General features: G+C 41.2%; 1 protein-coding gene across 1 annotated transcript in view; it reads left to right on the forward strand.

The window, feature by feature from the left end:
• Positions 1-649: 649 nt before the first annotated feature.
• Positions 650-24964, forward strand: part of Map3k15 (mitogen-activated protein kinase kinase kinase 15) — a 100038-nt gene continuing 75723 nt past the window's right edge. The window contains exons 1-3 of the mRNA XM_048335677.1: positions 650-1040; positions 13401-13540; positions 16338-16361. Of these exons, the coding sequence (XP_048191634.1) occupies positions 680-1040; positions 13401-13540; positions 16338-16361 (525 nt within the window). The 5' untranslated portion in view covers positions 650-679. The remainder of the gene's footprint in view (positions 1041-13400; positions 13541-16337; positions 16362-24964) is intronic.

A 24964-nucleotide genomic window follows, 5' to 3' on the forward strand; every position in this document is an offset into this window, starting at 1 on the left:
GTGGGGGCAGACTAGCTGAAACAATTCAGGTAGATCCCCTGTGTGTAGGGCGGGGGAGGAGTAGCCAGTGAGCCAAGCCCAGGGAGCAATATTGAGTTGTGAGAACTAAGCAGATGCCCACCACCCTCATCCCTCTGGGCTAAGTTGTGAGTGTGGCTCAGTCACCATGCCACCTCCACGCAGCTTGAAATGGGATGTGTGCAGGCAATCGGTGCTTTGGGAAGAGTCTTTACCATGCTTGGGGGGGAAGGGTGTGAAAAAGCGCTTTCAGTGGATTGGGCACAAGGTGGAGTTCCTCATGGTGTTCAGAATAAGGCAATGGCGGGGAAGGGGGCGTGGGGGGGGGGAATCCCTCAATTGCTGATTTCTTCCGTGTCCGTCTCCCGGCGCTACCCGAGCGTGGCTGCAGGGGGCGCTCTCCCGACTCCTGCCCCGCCGCCCTTCCCAGGCGCCCCCCGTGCTCGCCCTACGTCCCCCAGGCCCCGCCCCTTTTTCTCGCGGGTCTTCAAAGGGCAGCGGGCCGCGAGCGTTAGTTAACGGCTCGCGGGGGCCCGCGGAGCACTGGGGCGAGTCCCCCCCCTCTCACCCCCTTTGGCTCTCGGCCCGCGCCTCAGGGATCAGGTGCTCGGACTGCGCGGCGCGCCTTCAGCGTGTGGCCGGCTCCCGGCGACGCCGTCCCATGGAGCCCAGGGAGCGAAGCCCGTCGGCGGAGGCGCTCGGGGAGGCGGGCGAGCGCCCGTTGCCTCCGGGGGAAGAGGGCCTGGAGGAGCTGGCGGAGCCCGAGCTCATGGCGGCCGACGCGGCCGGGACGGGCTGGGGCGCCGGCGAGGGCGCCGGCGAGGACCGGCTGCAGCGGGCTCTGAGGGTTGTATACGTTCGCAGCGAGAGCTCCCAGGGCGGGGCCGCCGGCGGCCCGGAGGCGGGGGCCCTCAGCTGCCTCCTTCGGGCGTGTGAGGCGGAGGGGGCTCACCTCACGTCGGTGTCTTTTGGGGAGCTCGACTTCGGGGAGACCGCGGTGCTCGATACCTTCTACGATGCAGGTGAGGGCGGGTGGCCCGCGTCGTCCCTGCCTTACTCTGGCTTTCCTTACCTCAGCAGCCATGGCACCCCCTGTCCGCCGCCCCTCCATCCCCGCTCAGCCCCCCACTCCCGGCTCGTAGGACTGTCGTGCTCTTGTACGGGGAAGAGGCCACCACCAGGTAGACCCCTTTATTCTGAAGACGTTTTAAATAGCCCACTAGCCAGACTCACGAACTCCTCTGGAGAAGGGGGATTTGAGGGGAGCCCTGGTCCAAAGTCAGTGAGAATCTTCTAGATGCGGGGGCTCACACCTGTAATCTCAGCCACTCAGGAGACTGAGATTGGAAGATCATGGTTCAAAGCCAGCCCGGGCAGGAAAACTTGATGAGACTCTATTATGATTATGACTATTATTACTATTACTGTTATTATTACTACCACTACTTCTATAAGTAATTGTATAAGGGAGGTGCTTTATTTAACAGAGTAATATATGAATAGAATTTATCTTAATCTGTGTCTCCCCCTTCAACAATCTCATATTTCCAGTGACTCTGAGAGAGAGAGAGAGAGCGAGAGAGAGAGAGAGAGAGAGAGAGCCCACAGTGGAGCTATGGCTCTGGTGGTAGAGCGCTAGCCTTGAGCAAAAAAAGCTCTGAGACAGTGTGAGTTTGTAGGCCCTGAGTTCAAGCCCCATGATGGGCACCAAATCAAACCTCCCCAGCTCACCCAATTACTATGTATCTTGGTGAACTCACAGCCATTGATAGGACAATGGGAGGCTGAAGCTGCCAGAACAAAACACTGTGGAACTCTACATACAAATAAATGAAGTAAAAATGAATCACCTTCCCCAGCATATAAAAGGGTCTAGATGTGTGGTTCAAGTGGTAGAGCACCTGGCTAGGGAGTGGGGCAAATAAGTAAATAATAAATAAATACGCTGTACATAAGTTAATGCAAAAATGCATGGAATGATATGTCGGATATCCCAAGGAGCAAAGTGTAAGTCAGATGATGCTGAGCCCCCTTCCCGCTCCCAGTTAATCTATTTTTGCTCTCTGACTTGTACCATGCTTCTTCCTGTCTTGGCTCCCAACACTCAATGGCATGGAGGCCTGGGGGGAGGGAGGTATTTGATGCTTCCCACATGAATCCATTATTCTGCTCACACAGTGTGTTTTCTCATTTTAAAGCTATCCTGTGTGTGTGTATGTGTGTGTGTGTGTGTGTTACTGGGGTTTGAATTTAAGACCTGGTCATTGCTAGGCAGGTGCTCTACTCTTTGAGTGATGCCTCTACCTCCCCCATGTTCTCCTGCATGCTACGATCCACCCCCTCCCCCCCACACCTTGACAGTGTGATGGGAGCTATACCACTATGGAACATATAGATGTCCCCCAGTAATTCACAAGCATTCAGGGTTCGAGCTTCCATGGCTAGAGTTCCATACTAGATTATAAGCCCACTGTAGATTGCAGGCTAAAAAAAAAAATCCAGCTTTCAAGATGCTACTTTGGGTCAACAAGTGTTTCTCCAGTTGTAGAATGGTTTGGCTGATTTCCTCATACTCCCTTTGGTGACAAGCCTTTGGCACTTGGGTGACATTCATTAGCAATATATGTGAGATATAATTGCCTGAAAATGCTTGTGCCTTAATTTCCCCTTGGGTCAAAAGGCAGCAGCAGTGCTTACCTGAAACCTAAAAGCATATAAGAAACTAAAGGAGCCACCTTCAAACACTGGGTGTAGCATGCTATGACAGTAAGCGAAGCTTATTACTGTTTTGCCTGCTCGGAAAGGGTTCTGCCACTGTGTGCCACCCCAGCAACTACAGTCCCTGCTTTACTAGAGGCAGCCCAGTCTGGCTTTTTCACAGAGCCAATTCCCCCTTTCCCCAGGGGCTGGAAGGGCAAGCAAGTGGCAACTGGACCACTCACTCTACAACACTCTCTTGACTTGGATGAGCCAATGCCACCTCTTTTCAGAGAAGTTCTGCAGCCCACTCCACTTACAAGCACTCTGGGTGCTCAACTTCTGTTCCTTCTGCTCCCAACTGAACTGTGAACAAACTCTTTGGAATAGCTCAATATCCCTTTTCCTTTTCTTTCTTTCCCCCAGTCATAGAACTTGAACTGTCCTTGAGTTCTTCACTCAAGGCTAGTGCTTTTCTTTGAGCCACAGCGCCTCTTCCAGTTTTCTGGTGGTTAATTGGAGATAGGTGTGTCCCAGGGACTCGGGACTGGCTTTGAACCTTAATCTTCAGACATCAGCCTTCTGAGTAGCTTTAATTGCAGGCATGAGCCACTGGTGCCTGGCAGGGGTCCCTTTCCATCAAGCTCATCACTTTGCATACTATGATAGATCCAAATTGCCTTGTGTCTTGGCTGTACCACGAACCCCCATTTGATGCCCTGGTCTTGAATGAATCATTTCTCAATACCCCCGTATAGTTGTTAGAGACTTGGGAAACAATAGATGTAACACATGAGCTTCTAGAATAAACTGATTTCCCCACCACCCATCCTCTGCTGGCTTCCTAATCACCACCCCCAGGGTTTTTTTTTTTTTTTTTGGTTTGGGCATTCCCACCAAAAAGGTACAAATGTGTCACTTGGCTGTTTTGTAAAATCTCTAAAACCATGCTGTCCAACTTGGTAACTTGTAGCATCATGTAGGTATCACATTCCAATGAGTTAGCATACAGTGAAATAAGATAGCTCTTTAGTTGCGCTAATCACATTTGAAGTGCTCAGGAGGCCCAGCTAGCTCCTCATTTTCCCCCTTACTGCACACGGTCCTGTTGAGCCCCAAGGGCAAGTGTGGGAACCATCTCTGTGTGCTGGGGGAAATTACTGGCACTGGGGCACTTCTGGCTTCCAGTCTCCTGTTCTCATAGCATACCAAGGTTGGATTCCAATGCTTCTTCCACTCACCTGGTACTGTTTTATGTGGTCCTATGTGTGTGACAGGGTGTGAATCTGAGGTGAGGTGTTACCAGTACTGGGGTTGATCTGATGAGCTGTGGGAAGCCACTGACAGCCTTTCCAACAAGTGGACACTATTGTTGGGAAATAAAGTGCCTCTGGGTCTCAAGGAGCATGACACTTCCATTGGCTCTTTTAAAATTGTGGTGGAATGTGCACAACAAAATGTACTGTTTAACACCTCTCTCCACCCCCTTGCCCATACTGAGGCTTGAAGCCAAGGACTCGTGCTAGCTTAGCTTGCTGGCTCACAGATGACATTTTGCCAGGTAAGCTACGCCTCCAGCGTGACTTTTTGTTGATTGTATTTGAAGATGGAGTGTATGTAGCAAGTTTTGTTTTGTTTCTTTCTGGGCTGTCTTCAAACTAAGCTTCTGGATCTTAGTCTCCTGAGGAGGTAAGATTGCAGACTGAGCCACTGGCATCTGGCTTTTTTTTTTTTTGAGATAGGGTCTTGGTATGTAGTTCAAGTTGGCCTTGAACTGGTAGTCTGCCTCCACCAGCCCCACCCATTTTAATCACTTGGAAGTGTGCATTTTCATGATATTAAATATATCCACATTTTATGCAGCTATCACTAATATCTATCTCCAAAACTTTTATCAAAAGTAGTAAAGCTGGGGGGCTGGGAATATGGCCTAGTGGCAAGAGTGCTTGCCTCGTATACATGAGGCCCTGCGTTCGATTCCTCAGCACCACATATACAGAAAATGGCCAGAAGTGGCGCTGTGGCTCAGGTGGCAGAGTGCTAGCCTTGAAGCAAAAGAAGCCAGGGACAGTGCTCAGGCCCTGAGTTCACGGCCTAGGACTGGCCAAAAAAAAAAAAAAAACCAAAACAAAAAACAAAAGTAGTAAAGCTGGGTGCTAGTGGCTCTTGCTGCTCTGCTCAGAAGGCTGAGACCTCACGGGGACTTTTGTGCCTGGGCTCAGTGCCCGTCTGTGAGATTCTCAACTCCAATTAACCACCATAAATTGGAAGTGGAGCTGTGGCTCAAAGTTGTACAGCACAAGGCTTGAGCAAAAAAGCTCAGGGATCCCACCCAGGCCCTGAGTTCCAGCCCTATGACTGACAAATTTTAAAAAAATATTTATTTTTTCCAGCCCTGGGGCTTGAACTCTGGGTCTGGGTTCTTGAGCTTTTGTGCTCAATGCAGGTGCTCTACCACTTGAGCCACAGCTTTACTTCCAGATTTTTGTGGTTAATTGGAAATAAGAATCTCATGGACTTTTCTGCCTGGGCTAGCTTTGAACTGAGATCCTCAGATCTCAGCCTCTTGAGTAGCTAGGATTACAGGCGTGAACCATCATTGCTGGGCTTGTTTGCTTGCTTATTTATTCACTCACTTACTTATTATTTGCTGGTACTAGGACTTGAACACAAGGACTCAAGTTTGTTCACATTGCTTGCCTGGCCCTGCTTTTTGCTAGTTATTTTGGAGATGGAGTTTCTTGGGTTTTTCTTCCCAGGCTGGCTTCAAACTGTGATTCCGTAGATCTCAGCTTGTTAAGTATAAGTATCTAGAAGTATAAATGTTATACACTGGCACCTCTAAAGATTTATTTTGTTGGTCGTGGGGCTTGAACTCTGGGCCTGGGTACTGTCCCTAAGCTCTTTTGCTCAAGGCCAGTACACTACCACTTGAACCACACTTAACTTCTGGCTTTTTGGTCATTAATTAGAGATAATAGTCTCAGACTTTCCTGCCCAGGCTGGCTTCAAAACACTTAACCTCCTGAGTAGCTAGAATTACATTCATGAGCCACCAGTGCCTGGCTGTGTTTCATCATTTGAGGAATATTCCATTTGCTTTTTTAGCGGAATTGGTAACTATTTCTCTGTGTGTTTAGCTCCTAGAAAGATTAGGAGCTCAACACTTATTTTTTTCTAAGGCTGAGACCAGGACTTGAAATCAGCACCTCATTGGCTAGTATTCTACCAACCGAGCCATGCCTCCAACCCCATGACTAGATTTAAAAAAAAAATTATTTTCAGCATCTATGATCGATAGCCAACGGTTGTCCAAAGGAGTCCTGAATTCAGCAGAAGTGTCAATTGCCTGGTAACTGCCAGTATTGGGAGCACAAAACATAGCCTTTTTCTTTTCCCAGGAGAAACCCCTTCTTCTGTGCATGCCTTGACCCCTTTGGTTTGCTCACCCATCCCTTTAACACAATTCCTAGCTATGACTTAAGCCAATGCACTCTATATTCAGACTGAATTTTGCTAAACGGTCTTCTCTACGTTTTCCTAATGCAGGTTGTACCTCCTGGAGTTTCTTGGTGCTTTCCAGCACATTAAAGACCAAGACATCCTACAGGAAGGCAACCTGTGAGACTTTGTCTTGGGTGACCCAACCATTTTGTTCAAGGAGTTTCTATTCTCCCAGGAGTAACATTGTAGTAGCAAATGTTAAAATCTAGCACACCAAGGCTGGCAGAATACAATGTATTATCTCCTAGGTGTATACTATGTATTGATTCAGATCTACTCTCCAGTTAGTTTGGTAGTTAATGACCAATCTAAGTGAGATCCTTCCACTAGATGCTAATTAGAAGCCTTCTGGAGTTACCATTAACTACTCAGTTGACAAGAACATAACTAACTCAAAGCCCTGAGTTCAAAGCCTAGTATGACCTCTCCCCCTCCTCCCACCTGAAATGTAACTGTCTTGACTTAGGAGCCTTGTTTCTGACCTTTTTTCCTTTAGTTGTATTTACAAGAAATCTTAAAATGTGTGAAGTTTTGCTGCCTGTAATAGAGAATTTTTATACTTCCTGACCACTAGTAAAAAGCCCAAGGCTAGAGAGCTTCAGTGTCCATGTTAGGCAACTGGGTTTCCTCCATCCTGTTACCCTTTTCTGGCTGTCTTGCTAAGGATTCATATGGGGGATAGAAACTGTAGTGAGGAGAACTGGATGATCACTAAAAAATTGTGTTAAGTTGTTGCTGGAATATGGGGACTACATTTCCCAGAACTCTCTGAAAATAGGTGGGACATACAACTTTGGCAACTTTTGGCAGGAAGTAGAGCTTATTTGGGATTGGGGTCTGTGTGAGAACAACCCAGGCCAGGACCAGGCAGAATTGGACACACGGATAGGGAAGGGAAAGGGAAGGTACATTTGATGCAGATGCCTTTTATTCCCTCCAAAATGTTTTCCCTTATGGAAAATTTCAAGTATGTACATTACCCAGCTTCAACAATTATTAACATGCTGTCATTCTTAACTCTTCACTTCTATCAGATCTTCCTCCCCTCCTCAGCCTGAGTATTATCAAACTTTAGCATTTTTGTGTGTGTATGTGCCAGTCCTGGGGCTTGAACTCAGGGCCTGAACTTGGTCCCTGAGCCTTTTTGCCTCAAGGCAAGTGCTCTACCACTTGAACCACAGCTCCACTTCTGGCTTTTTGGTAGTTCATTGGAGATAAGAGTCGCATAGACTTTCCTGTCCAGGCTGGCTTTGATTCTCAATCCTCAGATTTCACCCTTCTGAATATTTAGGATTACAGGTATGGGCTACCAGTGCCTGGCTTAAACATTTTTAATGTTAAGAAAAGTCTGTACAGGGCTGGGGATATAGCCTAGTGGCAAGAGTGCCTGCCTCGGATACACGAGGCCCTAGGTTCGATTCCCCAGCACCACATAGACAGAAAACGGCCAGAAGCGGCGCTGTGGCTCAAGTGGCAGAGTGCTAGCCTTGAGCGGGAAGAAGCCAGGGACAGTGCTCAGGCCCTGAGTCCAAGGCCCAGGACTGGCCAAAAAAAAAAAAAAAAAAAAGAAAAGAAAAGTCTGTACATTGAAATGCACAAATTGTACCTGTACAACTTTGAAACATGACTGACTCTGGGTAACCCAAGATCTATTTTAAGATAGAAATATTCCTGTGATTTTTGTCACTGTAAAAGCAAGGCAGTAGCAGTAGTGGTACATGAAACCCTACTTGGCTCCAAAATCACACATAGCTCAAAGGTGATATATTGCACAGATTGTTTGAAAGAAGAGATTATTTACCGCTCTGAAAAGGCTAAGACATGTTTCAATTTTCTTTTTTGCTAAAGAGACACTTTAGCTTTCTTCTACTGTTTTAGAAAAGGATCACTTTGATATGTCTCTAAAACAGAAGAAAGCTGAAGAACCTTCAAATGATGATAGAACAAGTGATGATAGAATATCAAGGTAATATGTTCAAAAGCTGCCAGGGAACATGACAGTTGACATTGTGAGGTGTGCCACTGTGAGGATGATGACAAGGATAGCATTTAAGCTGAATGACTCAGTCGTGTCTATATAATTTGATGTGTGCGTGTGTGTACGAGTGCGTGTGCGTGCTGCGTGCACACGTACCAGTTCTGGAATTTGAACTCAGGCCCTGGGTACTGTATTTGAGCTTTTGTGCCTCAACACTTGTGCTCTACCACTTGAGTCACACAGCTCTATTTCCATATTTTTGATGGTTAATTGGAGATATGTGTCCCATTCACTTTCCGCCTAGGCTGGTTTTGAACCATGATCCTCTGATCTCAGACTCTTGAGTAGCTAGGATTAACAGGTGAGCCACCAGTGCCTTGCTTTGTTCCCCCCCCTGTATTGTTAGCTAGAAGAACAATGTATAGATGAAGAAGATAAATCCCTATATATTTCACACTAGCATGATTTGATATTGGTACAATTCATCACTTGTTTGATGGGTACTTTGATGTAAATTCAGACATTTTCCTGCTAAGTGTAGATTTTAAGTGGAATTTGGGACTTTTGCAGTTTCTAATGGGCTATTGTATTTTAAAGTTTGTTAATAAACCATGCCAGGTAGTGGGGGAAGGTGTGCCTGCCTTACAAGCAAGAAGGATGGGAGATGGGTTATTCTTCACAACTCCCCTTCTCTGTCTAGCCCTAGAAACTAACTGGAAAGTAATGGTTGCTAGGAGCACAGGGTGTATTTAGGAATGAAAACCTGAATTTTAGCTCTTCTTTAACCTGTGATCTGTTTACCTAAGATTTATCCTGATATAGAAATTGTTTCCTTCCGTGGAGGCTCTATTTTAGAAAGTCAGTCAGGAAAGTAGTAAAGCTCATCTGAATCCTGGGGAGTCTGGAACTTTGGGTTAGAAAAAGAAGTTCATGCATTGCCTCTGTCCTTCTCTACCTGAATTACCTATAGAGAATCTATTAATCTGTCTGTGCTTCATTCCCTCACCTTTGAAATGAAGCTATCACTTGCCCTGCCTGCTTCCTATGGGGTTTCTGAAATTCAGCTGAGACAGCTGCAGGATTTCATTCATACACAACAAAGTATGGGAACATCCTGACTAAGAGCTTTTAGGGGATTGGTGGTGTTTTTAGGAGAAAAAAAAACCCTCAATACTTTGTATATAATAAAAAACCAATCTGGTCCATGTCTTATTAGAATGAGCATCTAGAAATCTAATGCCGAGGGCTGGGAATGTGGCTTAGTGGTAGAGTGCTTGTCTAGCATGTATGAAGCCCTGGGTTCAATTCCTCAGCACCACATACACAGAAAAAGCCGGAAGTGGTGCTGTGGCTCAAGTGGTAGAGTGCTAGCCTTGAGCAAAAGGAAGCCAGGGACAGTGCTCAGGGCTTGAGTTGAAACCCTAGGACAGGAAGGAAGGAAAGAAGGAAGGAAGGAAGGAAGGAAACCTAATTCTGAATTATTGTCTTAAGCCATTTGGGTGTCTGTTTGGATGTCTGTCCTCCAAGTGAGCTCAGTCTGCATGCCTGAGAGACAAATGTCAGGTAGATTTTTCCATTTGAAGTTTGAGACAGTTTTCCTATTGAACATGAATTGCTGCAAAATTTCCCTTTATTTTCTGACAGAAGGCATAGCTATGTACTTCAAATTGACTGTGAACTTGCTATTTAGCCCAGGCTGATCCTAAGCTCAATTCTCCTACCTCTACTTCTGGAGTCTGAATAATTTTCAACATCAGTGTTTATCCTTCCTGGTTTGTTTTTTTAACTTTCTTTTTAATATTTATTTTTATATAATATCTCTTAAGTAGTTGTACAGAGTAGTTTCAGTTCAACATGGCAGTTTATAAATATGATTTTATTGATCAGTGTCACCCTTCCAGCATTCTCCTTCATGTCTCCCAACCCCACTCATTCATTCGTCCTATCTGGTTCTTTATTTTCTTGTGCCATTCCTTGCAATAGAACCCAGGGCCAGGGTGCTGTCTCTGAGTTTTGTTTTCAAGAGTAGTGCTCTACCACTTGAGCCCTACCCCCACTTCCGGCTGTTTTTCTTTCTTTCTTTTTGATGCTTAATTGGAGATAAGAATCTTATAGACATTCTTGCCTGGGCTGACTCCAAACTACAATCCTAAGATCTCAGCCACCTGAGTAGCTAGGATTCGAGCTGTGAGCTACCGTTGCTCAGCATCTTTCCTGCTTCAACTGATATTGGAAAGCCTCCACCCCTGATCTGGGTAGAGCCAGAGCAGAGGTTCTTTCTGGAGGTGGTACACACACCCTATCCCAGAAAGTACAGAGGGTACAAAAGAGAAGGAATTTGTGTCACCAGGCACAAACCTCATTTTCTTAGCACCAAGTTTCTTTAGCAAGTTCTATTGCCTTCAGAAATGGTTTGTGTGAATTGGAGGCTATTGTCCTTCATCTCTGTTCGCTGCCCTTTCCACCACTCCTTTGTCTTCTTCCATCTGCTTCCTTTCCTTCAATGGCCATGGAGTTGTTGTCTGTGTTGCCATTTTCTAATAGCTTCACCATGAAATACTTATTTTCATTTGGGTAGGTAATAGAGTCCAGGGAACAATCATATGGACAGAACATTAATTTGCTCAGCTGCAATGTTATTTTTTACTCTGAGCAGATGTCTATAGGAAGCAGACTTCCCCATTTGAGGTATAAATTATCTCAGTTGAGTTGTAAAGTGTTTCTTCAGCATACACATTTGTCCTTTCATTAGCAATAACCTCTAAAGGGTGGATATGAATCTGACAGTCTCCTGGGTAAAATCTCATGGTTACTGAAGAATAGCTTTTGGCAAGGCATTGACACTATTGTTCTATTTTTCTTTGAGTTCTCATCTTTTAGTGACACATCCTGAAATACTTGGGAAGAAAATCTGATGGTGTCTGTTGTTGCTTCAAAATAATTAGAAAGGGCTCGTGTACATGGCAGTGGAGCTATAATAAAGCTGCTCATGAGATGATAGTCATCGAGGTAGAGGACACAGGAGTTTCATTATACTCTTCTGTCTATTTTATGTATATTTGTAGTTCTCCATAATAAGAAGTTTAAAACAAGAACAACTGGGCACCGGTGGCTCATACCTGTAATCCTAGCTACTCAGGAGGCTTAGATCTGAGGATCATAGTTCAAAGCCGGCCTGGGGAGAAAAGTCCCCGTAAGGCTCATCACCAGCTAACCACATAAAAACCAAAATTGGAGCTGTGCCTCAAAGTGATAGGGTGCTAGCTTTGAGCAAAAGAGCTCAGAGACAGTGTCCAGGCCCCGAGTTCAAGCCCCACAACCAATCAAACCAAACAAAAAGTCCTACCATACGTTTCCTATCCATTCAAGGTAGAGTCCAGTCCTCTTGAGATCCCTTTACCACTACTAACCCCTCCAGATTCATCTCTTTTGGTATTCTAGTCATAAAATTAGCGCTTATACCTCATCTTACTCCCTTTGACTTGCTTTCTTGTCTTCCTACTGCACTCTTCCCTTCTTGTTCTATCCTGCCATCCTCAGTCTGATTTACCTCCTTGACTCTTACAGATCCTCTGGTCACAAACGGCATTACTATCTAGGTGTCAGTGGCTCACACTGATAATTTTAGTTACTCAAGGCAGAGATCTGAGGATCATAGTTCATAGTTAGCGTGGGCAGACAAATCCATGAGATCCTTATTTCCAATTAATCAATAAGAAGCCAAGACTGGAGGTGTAACTCTGGGTTTGGGGAGAAGTTGTATTTTTTTTCAGGAAAGTAATTATATCTCATTCATACTTCTATCCTTGGCATGCAGGACAACGATCATTATACAGCTGGCAATCCATATATAAGATCATTAAAAGCCCATCCTAGGGCTTAGTGACACTTGGCCTTCTGTCCAATATGTGCATACATGCCAGTAGTGCTTGGTGCTGTTGTGGCTTCATCCTGTTGCCTTGTTTCCTTGTGCCCACTATACTTCTCTCCTTCATTATCTTTCATTGGAATTCTCAAGGACTTTCTGTCACAGGAGTGCAAGTATAAGTTTGCACACACGTCTCTGCATCTATGTACTGCCTGGTCAGGAAGTTTCCATCCATTTGAGAATAATACATTTTGAAAAGGCATCCAGTGTACCAGGCATATTTCAATATGCTTGCTTTTGATACAGTAAGTTGCTCTTCTGATTTAAGTAGGTCCCTACTACAGAGTACAACAACTTCAGGGGCCTTTTTTTAATGTCAAGTTAAGAATGAGCATATGAGCTAAGAGTGGTTTCTCAGGAATTGTTATTGTAGCAGCTTGAAATAGAAAAAAAGAGAACAAAATCTCCACAGACGAGGTACATAAAAAATTGTGATCCATTTACCATACAGTGAGATTCTCTGTAAAAGTGTGGAGATTAGAGCTAGACACACAAATTGACTGAGTTGCATAAAAAACAAATCAAAGCATATAGAAAATGTAAAACTATTGATATAAAGTTCAAAGACATGTGAAACCAAATGACATACTGTTTAGGAGTTTGTGCCTGTAACATATTTATACATATTATCTTGGTCTGTTTAGTCGGCTATGACAGAAAACCAGAGCCTAGATGGCCTATAACCAACAGAATTATATTTTCACAGTTCTGGAGGTATTGACCGGTATGAACAGATTGGTGATGCGGGCCAACTTCCTAGTTCATAGATGAGGCCTTTTCCCTGTGTCTCATATGATGGAAGGGACAAGTCACCTCTCTGAGGCCTCTTTTAATAAGGACATGAATTTCATTCATGAGGCTCTATGAATTTGGCTCACGTGGAGGTACATAGGTTTCATGTCATTATACTTTATACTTTATACATGCTTTGAATATATGGTATAGTTCATAATAACGACAACATTGGAAATAAATCTATTGGTAATTTCTAGATGAGGCTGTATTCCTACCACTTCAAAAGAGGGGGCTTTTTGTTGTTTTATTTCTTTTTTATTTCTTACTGCTTTTCTTCTACGCTTCATAATTAATTTAATAATAAATTTAAAATTAAGTAATTACATAATTATTAAAATAACAATTAAAAATTAAATCATTCCCCATTTTCTAGTTTAAATGAGTAATAAAAATTGTTATAGCTCCTTCTTGGTAATCAGGAACAAGCAGATTAAGTAAACTGACTCTTGCCTTACTTTATTTTCTGCTTGTGCATTTCAGATGTTGCTGTGGTTGACATGAGTGACATCTCCAGACAGCCTTCTCTTTTCTACCATCTTGGAGTCCGAGAAAGCTTTGACATGTCCAATAACGTGATTCTGTACTATGACACCGATGCCGACACTGCTCTGTCACTGAAGGTAAAGGGCAGTGTTCAACTTCTCCTGCATATTTCATTTTGGAAAAATCAAATTATACATTAAGCTTAACTGTAACTGTAGTACAGGACTTTGGAGAAAAGTAGTAAGGAATTGCTTGGGCAGTTTCTTCCTTTACACCACGACTTTTAGCTGTCACTGATGACTTCCTTGCTATAGTGTGCTTTTGTACAAAACCTGAGTATTTCAGGCTTATTAGGGACCAGAAGGTAAGAACTGTGTTTCTATTGATGCAAACATACCACTCTGAATCCCTTCGTGGACAATTTCATCCAAACCTATACATTATAAAAATCACTTCTCAACTTGAATAATGATATTCTTTTTTTTTTTTTTTTTTTTTGCCAGTCCTGGGCTTTGGACTCAGGGCCTGAGCACTGTCCCTGGCTTCTTCCCGCTCAAGGCTAGCACTCTGCCACTTGAGCCCCAGCGCCACTTCTGGCCGTTTTCTGTATATGTGGTGCTGGGGAATCGAACCCAGGGCCTCCTGTATCCGAGTCAGGCACTCTTGCCACTAGGCCATATCCCCAGCCCCGAATAATGATATTCTTATCATTTACCAAATGAGCAGTTACCAAAATGACTAGACATTTTTTACATAGACAAATAGTACTTATTTTCCTTGAGTAAGAAAGCAAAGCAATATTGAAAACATATATTCCTGTAAAACTGAGTAATCACTAAGAATTTCTAAAAGGCATTTTACAAGCTTAATATAAGCTTTTTCAAATAGCATAATGCTTTTAAACATGTTTATGTTTGTAAAGTATAAATGGCTAATGTGAGTTATTTCAAAATTCACTTAATACTAATACTCTTGAATATCTTAGTACTTACTATTCAGGAAATCCTGGTCTGTGGTAAATCATTTTAGGAATGATAGATTGGTTTGTTTAGAGTAGTGTTTTTCAACCTTCACTGCATATGTGTGAGTATGTGTGTATGTGTGTGCATATGTGTGCTTGAGCCAACACTGGGGCTTCAACTCAGGGCCCTGCACTCTTGCTTGGCTTTTTTGCTCAAGGCTGGACCTCTACCATTTGAGCCACACCTCTACTTCTGGCGTTTTGCTGGATAATTGGAGATAAGAGTCTCAATAATGGATCTTCCTAGGCTTGCTTCAAACCATGGTCTTCAGATCTTGGCTTCCTGAGTAGCTAGGATTATAGCCATGAGATATTGACAGTTGGCCCTTGACTGCCTTTTAAAGTCACTCAAAGAGCTTGTAAATATCTGAAGACCCAGGCTACATATAGACCAATTACATAACAATTTCTGGGGGCAAGGCCCAGGCATGGGAATTTTTTAGCCTCCCAAATGTGCAAACAGAGGTGAGAATCGAGTACAATTTTATGACAAAATTGGATATTTGTGTTTTTGAGATTTAATATTAACCAGATTTTTCTGTAGTGATTTGAGATTATTTCCTGCTTCAGATGTAATTTACATAGACCTGTGCTCTGTAATTATAGCTTAACTTCTATATTTAATTAGTCACTCAGGACAGTGAAAATAGATACTGTTTTATTGTTGTACTCTACACTGTCATTTACCAAAGACTATACAACAATTTAAATTACTTTAAATATTTGTTTATTTGTTTTGTTTTTGTTGCCAGTCCTGGGGCGTAGACTCAGGGCCTGAGCGCTGCCCCGGCTTCTTTTTTGCTCAAGGCTAGCACTCTACTTGAGCCACAGCGCCACTTGTGGCTTTTATCTATATATGTGGTGCTGAGGAGTTGAACCCAGGGCTTCATGTATACGAGGCGAGCACTTTACCACTAGGCCATATTCCCAGCCCTAAATTACTTTAAATATTTAAGTATTAACTTCTTTTACCATTTTTTATTAAAGAAATTGTGATAGAAATCAAATTTGGGAACTATGAAAGTAAAATTGTTAGCCTACATTTAAATGAGAAGCATGAAATTCAAATGTGTTTCCCCCATTCAAAATAAATGTTTTTCACCTATGCTTTAGTCAAACTTTCTACAAAGTTCTATGACCCAGAAGAGGTTTTTAATTTTTCAAAGTGTGAGGAATTGAAAGATTTTAATTTTCAATGATACAAATATTTCCTAAAACGAGAGTGACTAGTCAAGTTAGACCTAACACCAGAAACAGCAGTCTGCAACTTATCAGAAAATAGAAATGTCAGCATACATAAAACATATTTTAAAAGGAATCTATTTAATTACATTTTCCTTTTTTAGCAATATTGTTTTTCAGTGCAAACATGATATAGTCAATGCCTGCATAACCATCACGCCAAGTTAACTGACTAAAGTTGTTATTGGACTTGGAACATGCCTAGATAGTTGTACTGTGGTGTCAGGAAGATGCTGACAAGTAACCCTTCTGTATGATGGCTCACTGTGTAGCCTGAAGCCTTCACACTGATTCATTCAAGAAATGATTCCAAACACAAGCATCTTAACCCAGTGCTGCCCAGGATCTTTCTTACTGTCCTTGACATTCTTCTTTGAGAAGGGTAGAGACAGAGTGTTTAACACCCTCATGTTGAATCTCAGAATATCTTTTGGGCAAAGACATTGCTATAAGAAAATTCTTATAAACAGAAATGTTCTCCAGTAGATCTAAAACTAATCAATTGAAGGTGGGTTTTTACAGAAGTTCATTCTATTTCGCTTTCAGAAAGGTGTTGTAATGATTCATTCTTGCTATAAGGTGGCACTAGATAGGAGGAGGGGGGAATGCTGACTCATTTTTATGGGAATTAAGATTAAAAATATGTTGAATGTTTCCATTCTCTTTTTCAGGATATGGTATCTCAGAAAAACATAGTAAGTATTGCATTTTTAACTTTTAGTCTTGTAATGTAAATTTGTATGGCATTTGCCTGGAAAAAAATCACACAGATCACTGAGTGAATTTTAATCATGCCTGCTGCTTGTATTTGTAAGGACAGGTATGTCCCTCAACCCACAATCTAGCTCATGTCCGATTTGGCCATTAAGAAAAGTGTGGGGCAGAAGGCAAGCTCAGACAACTAGTCTTTTTTCTGTGCCAGAGGATGGCACCCAGAGTCTTGTATGTTAGGTAGGCATTTTCCCACTGAGCTGCATCACTAACCCTAAGTGTATGTTCTTCATTATTCACTAGGACGATGAACCATCAGAGTGTTTCCTCCTGAGCTAGGTTTGTGTTCCCAGGGACTACTAGGTCTTTTTGCTGGAGCCACTATCCTCCCATACCTGCCTATCAGAGTTTCCTTGACAACGGAAGAACATGAACTTGTATCCCAGTTAATATGGGGGCTAAGCCTGAAGCTTTGTCACAAGCTAAAGACAAGTAGAATGGAATTCCAGTTCCTTCCTATTCCTTCCTATTCCTTTCTTATATATTGAAGTCTCGTCATGTGGCTTAAAAAAATCCTAGTTGGATAGTTTTATCATGTTGATTTGAAATCAACACCCTAGAACATCTACATAGATCATATCCTTAGAAATTATGCCAAAGTTACCTGTATCTTTAGATACACCCCCAGGCTGCTAGCCACCATCCCCAGACTGATGGCTCTGTGGTTTTGGTAACCATGACTTAGACTTAGAGCAAACTCTTGCTGAACCTTTGGTCTTCAGTTTCTTTTCCACTAAATCTTCTAGAAGGGAAGCATTCCTACCACTTCTCATGTTCCATTTGGTGATTCTAGAAGTTCAGGAAGTAAAGGATCCAGGAGGAGAGATTCTCAGCAGGGGACCCACTCCAGGACAGTAGGAGCTTCTTATGATTTTACACTTTTGCCCAAGTCCCTTCCCTACTGCCCTCTACAGTTGAGGGGCTCAAGACTCCCATTGAACTCCTCACCCGAGGTGAAAGCCTCAACCCTCTTCCCCTAACAGAGTATGAATTTCTAGAAACAGCAGTTGGTATAGATCATGTGGTTACCACTAGAGCACAGATTAACAAGGGGTTTATAAAATACAACATGAGGGTGGTTTCAAGTTCCTCTCAGAGATGAAATGGAACTAGATGCGATCTCATTTTGTCCCACTGACATACTGGTATGGCCCATGTATGAATACCTTCCCTGTTCTTTCTAGATCTTAGTTTTTCAGATGATCTCCTTCATGGAGAAATGGAGATAGGACCTGAAGACCAGGAGGTACAGTTGTGGTTCTATTCTTGTTTCTAAGTCACAGTGCGTAGTTGTTCTACCCCTGTCTGGGTTGCATCAGTAAAATGAGAAATGTTGAACTCTGCCTGTTGTTTGTGGATATATTCCAGCATTCAGCATCTGGCATTCTGTATTTATTGCACAAACAAGAAGGTGTAACTCAGATTTAATGCAAGAAATACCTCTGAAACACTTATTCCTTGAAATAAGAGCTACATTACAGCAAGGAGCAAGGGAGACTGTTAGATATATACACACTTAGAGACATTCCTATCCTCCTGGGGACTAAGAATTATAAATCAACACTGAGTAGTATTATAATTCTAATGCCGTAACACTAAGTAGTGAATTCTGTTGTAATTCAGTATGTATTCTCCCTTCTGGAACATTCTCACTTCTCCTAAACACCCAGTAATTCCTCTAACATTCAAAATAATCCTGAGCATACCTTGGCATCATTCTTCCTGGGTTTTTTGTTTGTTCATTTTTTGTTGAGAATGAATTTATTCTACATGATTTGGCAACTGCAGTCTCTGCTGTACTTGGCACTACATTAGAATTCAGTGCCCGGTATTGGTTATCATGCTGGACAAGGTGTGAAGTATTAGAGCATTCTGAAGAATTAAGAAAAGGACCCCAGGTGACATGAAAGATAAAAGTTAGCACCAACCAGGAAAGGCTGAAAGGAAATAAACATATGAAGTACTATTCATGGTCATCCCCCAACATTATGTTTTTTCAGGAAGTAAGGAGACAGTTACTTTTTCTACTCCAGATGGGATGGAAGTAGGGCAAACAAGAATAGTTTGCATCAGCAGAATGGACAGCTTGCGGCTAATGGTGATTAAACATTAAAAAAGAATGTCAAAGTAAATTGGTGGACTTTTAGGAGAGTTTACTCAGTTGCCTTCTATATGTGAATTGGACTAAAACTGAAATTGGAGGCCTAGGTTGAATGAGCCCAGAGAATCTGAGGGATAATCTGATGGGACTGTTGATTCGTAATCATTGGAGACATTAAAAACACACATATGTGCGCACATGTGCATGGGCAAAACATAGTGATAATTAGTGAATTCGAATGTTTTGCAAGCTGAGACTGCTACAGATCAAATGTCACACCCTGAACATGTAGCCATATGTTTGAAGTGATTTGTGAATATGTAAAAACGCAAGGTGCTCTGAGGTCTGTATGCAGGGAGTCATTTACTAGAGCTGATGTATTGAATTTAGTTTCATTCAGTAGGGAATGAGCATGTTTGTCTCCTTTTCTAGGAGCAGTTGCTTAATGGAGATGTACGGGATGGGAAGTGGACCTTTGGACTACAGGCTGGGCCACTCGATCATTTGGGTTTCCTTTGCATTTTCAGGGCTTTTCCTATGAATAGAACTATATGAAACAAACTCTTTCTCTGTCTTCTGTATTTAGCATGATGTTTTTGAAATTCACCCAAGCAGTACTTTTGTTGTTGCGTGGCATTCTACTGTATGTATATCCCACTTTTTATTTATCCATTCCCCCAGTGATGAATATTAAGGTGTTTTTCTCATTTTACTACTATGAATAATACTTCTCTGAACATTGAATTACAAGACTTATGTAGACATTTTTATTCCTCTTGGAATAGAATTACTGGGTTATATGGTAAATATTATTTTAAGTTCTTAAGAAACTGCCCACATAATTCAAAAATGGCTATAATGTTTAATATCTGCAACATTGAGACATGCAGTTTCTTCATATCAGCATGTATTCTTTGTGGTTTCTGCCTTTCATTGCAGCCATCCTAATGAATATGAAATGATAGCTCACATGTAGTTGTAATTTGATTTCTCTCGCAGCCAGTGATTTTGAGTATCTTTTTATATTAGACATCCACAATCATTTTGGTGAAATTTCTATTCAAGTATTTCTCAGGACCTTGCACTCTTGCTCAACTTTGTGCTCATAGTTGGCACTCTATCATCTGCTCCAAACCTCCAATCCAGCTTTATACTGATTAATGTAGCTAGAGTCTCTTGGACTTTTCTGCTGGGGTCAGCTTTCAACCATCAGCCTCTAGATTAAAACTTCCTGAGTAGCTATGAATACAGGTGGGAGCCACAAGTGCCCATCTAAGATATATATATATATATAATGGAAGCAAGTCCCTTATCAGAATTTACCACTTATTTTTTGGTATTTTAAATTGACTGTAATTTGAAGTTTGCTTACAGTGAAATTGAGAGGCAGGTAGGGAAATTTCCTGCAATTCCCCATATATGCATAACTATTATCCACTTCCCATATGATACATTTGTGATGAAACTCAGTAATATATTGCTGTTCTTTTCAAATATATTTTTATTATCTTTAAGTAGTTGTACAAAGGAGTTGTCATTCAACAATGCAGTTTACGAATGCAATGTATCTTGATCAATGTCACCCTCTGAGCCCAACCCTTCCCTCATTTTTCTTAATTTTTTAGGATATGCTTGGAATTTTTGACTGCATTAGAGGCATTCTGCACAATACTTGTAGAAGGACTTGTTTAAACAACACTACACCTTAATTTCATTTGTCATGTCCTAAAGCCAGAGTTCACAGTTGTTTTTTTTTAAAGCAGAGTTAAACTTCCAAGCTCTGATCACATTATTAAAAACTACCTTATTAAAAAACCATTTTATTAAAAAACTAATCTGGTTCTTGACCTCTGGACTAGGTGATTTTTTTCTGGAAAGTCAATGAGATTTAAGAGAAACTCATTGTTCTTATTTAAATGGTTATCTTTGTAATCCCAATAAATTGGAAATTCTTTTATACACAGACATTGGCAATACTAGAACATTGTCTTCAATATTGGAGATTTTATATACAGAACATGAATCCTCTGTCCATTAAGAATTTCATTTATGTATGTTTTCTATTATTTCTGCTTCACTTTAAAATTCCCTGCTAGTCTTTCTACATTTTTTTCTTGCATGCTTGTGGTCTTGCTTCTGTTTGCACCTTGGGAGATGCAATCTATACATCTTTTCTCTGTACCACTTGAATATGCACAGGGATAATGTCAGAGGGCATGGGGCCCATGTCAGAACCTTGTGATCAGCATTAAATTCTGCCTCCCAGTTGAATAAGTCTTTTGAATTCAAGACAAGCACCGATTTCCTTTCAATCAAGACATAACTCACATGTCATAAAATTCACTTTTTTCTCATGGGTGTTGGCCATTTTATTTAGCTTTATTTATTTAAAAATATTTTAGAATGAAGATGAAATGACAGTGACAAATGAAACTCCTGGGAAGGGACAGAAATTGCCTGAGATTTATCTGGCTTTGTAATCATCTGTGAGCAAATTGGCTAACCTCCCTGGGTCTCAGGTCCCTCTTCTATAAAATGAGACGATTAATGAGATGACTTCTGAGATTTGTGCCAACACTGAGACAGGTTTCTAGTAGGGATATTTGTATTTACGTTGAAGCAGCACAATAGCATCGTTCTCCTGTTGAAATTGTTTATAGCTTCTATATATTTGTTCCTCCTAGGACCAGATAAATATAGGAAAGTAGCAATATGGAATGCTTTTTACATTAATTTTTAAAAAACAAAAACCAACCTGTATTTTTTTCTGGACATGCATATTTGCTAATTTGAGATTTTTCTCCTAAATAATGAGACAAAGGCATTTATGAAGCTTAAGTCTTGTAGTCATTCTTTTTGGAATAATATCATCTTGGATTTTTTTTCTGAAATAAATTGACTTTTTCATATATGGTAACAATATTTTTTAAATATTGTCCCTTTTTCATTCGCGTGCTATTTTTTCTTGGCAACAGTCTTCTGGGCTTTTGCAGTTTTGATTTATGTTAAGATTTTATGACCCATTTACCCTACAAGATACAAGTCCATGCATTCTTCTGAAAGTGCTCAGAACCCAATTCATCCTGGGTTATGCTAAACTACTGTCCATCTGCCTTTTTTTTTTCTTATTTTCCTCTTCTGACTAGGCCATATGTTGACTGATTAAATATTTATATCAGAATTAAAATATTCTCTGGAAGATTAAGCTGAAAGTCTCATTATGAAGTCTGCTGAGATAAACTCTTACCTGTTATATTTGTTCCAAAGAATTAATTTGTAAACCCTGTGTTGCCATTAACTACCTTTGCCACCTGCTGCTGGTCATAAATAAAAGTACATGCTGGTAAAATGAGGCCCCTTGCCTAGTGTTTCCATCCTGGTCGTCTTGGACCTTTGGCCGCCTTGTATGGAATATCCATAGCAGAACCGGGCAGAGAACAAATTCTAGGTGTTCTTAGTTAGTGGTTGTGATTGAACCAGAAAGACAACTGAGTAGAGGCCTCCACATTCTCTGCTTGCCTGGGCCATTCTGGGCAATTGAGGCAACTATTTTGTGAATGGGAACTGTCCTGTATTCACAGAAAGCTTTAAATGTTGAAAGCCACTAGAGAGACACTGATATTGAGGAACACAGCTCGGACATTCTGCATGTTGTATCTGCAAAGTCCTAAGTGTCAGTTATTAGCCTTTGTGGTACATGAACCCCTTTGTCTGTCTAGAAGAGCCTTATGGACTATGGGTTTTGAGAATATGCCTTGGTATGCTTAAATAAATACAAAGGGTTACAAAGACCAATTACACTGAAAATAGTTAACAAACAATTTTTTTTGCCAGTCCTGGGGCCTGAGCACTGTCCCTAGCTTCTTTTTGCTCAAGGATAGCACTCTGCCACTTGAGCCACAGTGCCACTTCCGGCTTTCTCAGTTTATGTGGTGCTAAGGAATTGAATCCAGGGCGTCATGCATGCTAGGCAAGCACTCTACCACTAAGCCACATTCCCAGCCTATCAAACTGCTTTTAAGGTAACTATTTTAACTAATTAATGTCTTGAATAAGAAGATTAAATAGCAAGTCTAGAAAGTCACAATTCTGGAGTAGTCATGGCTGTAAATGTTATTTTGAGGCGTCTGTAAGACTTGTAATATGATATAAAAAGTATAGTTTATATTAATGAAAAAGTTTCCAGTCTTGCTAATACTACTAGAGTATATTACCTATACTCCTAGAGGAAAGAACCGTTACATTTCAATGGAAGACAAATGACAACAAAGATGATTTTTTTTTCTCTCAAGAGTATATTACCTACACTCCTAGCTGAAAGAACATTTCATGGAAGACAAATGATAACAAAGGTGATTCTTTTTCTCTCAACTTAACAGGCTTCTAAGAATCAATAGACCCTATATTCAGAACTCTTGGTCTAGTTTAGAACTATTACTCAGAGCTAATGTTTGTTGGCTGTGCCTTATGTATAAAGCATTTTAGTAAAGTGACCATATATAAGCTTGGGCTACCAGTTGACAGTTATTGTACCATTCTAAAGATGAGCAACCTTTTTTCAGGGTCACTCATTTAGCTTGGGGTGGAGCTGGGACTCGATTGTTGGCTCTGGAAATTCTTTGCCATGTTGTTGTGCCTGAGTTCAGGTAGGCATCAGCCTGATATCTTGTTTCTTATTTGCTCAGCTTTACAAAACACAGCTCAGCGCAGCTGAGAGGGGAATGAGACCAGCAAGTCTTCATGCTCTGCTGATGGGCATGTAAATTGCTTCATGTTTTATTGATAGCCATAGCTACACACATTAAGACCTTAAACTTTTTCCAGTAATTTCACTCCTGGGAGGCTATCTTTAGGAAAAGACCACAGTGAAAAGATGCCTTATGCAGAGATATTCATCTCAAAGTGATACCTTTAAAAATCCAGGTTGTATGTTACTACTGAGACTTGACAGGGTCTCTCACTCTTGCTTGGCTTTTTCTACTCAAGGCTGGCACTCTACCACTTGAGCCACACCTCCACTTTCTAAAATTTCAAATCTAACTGTGTATAGCAATAAGAGAATGGTTAAGTACATATATTTATTAGATGGTATATTCAGGCAGACATTAAAAACATGGCATTTAAGACTATATAATTAAACTTTTGTAATGAGTGCTTATGAAAAACACCTGCTGTTTTGTGATGATGATATAGAGCAGTCTACATGGTGTTGATATTTGTACATTGTAGCAGTTCTGGAAAATTTCTTGGTTAAAGAACTAAAATTTTGCTGGGAATATGGCCTAGTGGCAAGAGTACTTGCCAGCGTATACATGAAGCCCTGGGTTTGATTCCTCAGCATCACATATATAGAAAAGGCCAGAAGTGGCGCTGTGACTCAAGTGGCAGAGTGCTAGCCTTGAGCAAAAAAAAAAAGCCAGGGACAGTGCTCAGGACTGGCAAAAAAAAAAAAAGAACTAAAAACTTTACTTCCTAACCCTCAGTGTCAGAGACCATTGGCTTTTACTCTTCCTCTTGATCTTATTTACTATAGCCAAATCATCCTTTTGGAAATATTGAAGAGTGCTTAGAATTATGGCTTCCATATTAATGTGGCTCTAATGTGCTGGTTCTAATGCCTGTTTATGGAGGAAACTAAGCAGCCTTTGTTAAATTTGTTTTAATGAGCTAGATTCTTGAGATAGTTCCATTTATAAATGTAACAATTAGAAATAGCTGATCCTAGTACACTATTGAACATGTATTATGCTAATCATTGTTTTTCTTTTTAATTTCTGATTTCTCTGTCAACAAAAATCTGAATGTATTCCATCATTTGAAGATGTTTGGACCTATTCTTCCTCTTTGTAAGAACAAAATTACTGCACTCAAAAGCTCGTGCTTTCATGTAGAGTTGATGAATTGCTTTTTTAAATGTAGCCATTAGTTCCAATTTCTTTTGGTCAGATTTCTTCAGAGTTTTGTATAGTTTTCTGAAAGGTTTGTCTCCAAGGATGTATTTTTTACCTTCTTTAGTCTCCAGATTCCTGCTCTTTCTTTAGTCTTGTTTATTAAATCCACTCAGCTGGTTTCTGAGTTCATGCATTTCCTCTCTTCCTCCTCATTCATCTGTAGTCTCCTAACTGCAGGGAAGCTTTCATCCATCTCTGCTACTACAAGAATCAATCGAAGCATATATCATGCTTGCCAAAAACCTAGTTTCCACATCTTATTATTAGGATTTGAGTAGAGTCTTCTGCTATTTGGGAGGATGATGTTTGCTAAAGGGACAATTTAAATCAGATTTTAGCAGAAATAGTTGTTGACAGTTTTAAGACCTAACAATTCTATACAAATAGGTTAAACTGTGGACACCTTCCATTTACGTACCTGTTCTAGAGACATAGTTGAAATGTTTATAAATGCTTTTAAGTGTATGTACACACA

Source organism: Perognathus longimembris, chromosome 28, assembly GCF_023159225.1.
Source record: "Perognathus longimembris pacificus isolate PPM17 chromosome 28, ASM2315922v1, whole genome shotgun sequence".
NCBI classification, from domain to species: domain Eukaryota; kingdom Metazoa; phylum Chordata; class Mammalia; order Rodentia; family Heteromyidae; genus Perognathus; species Perognathus longimembris.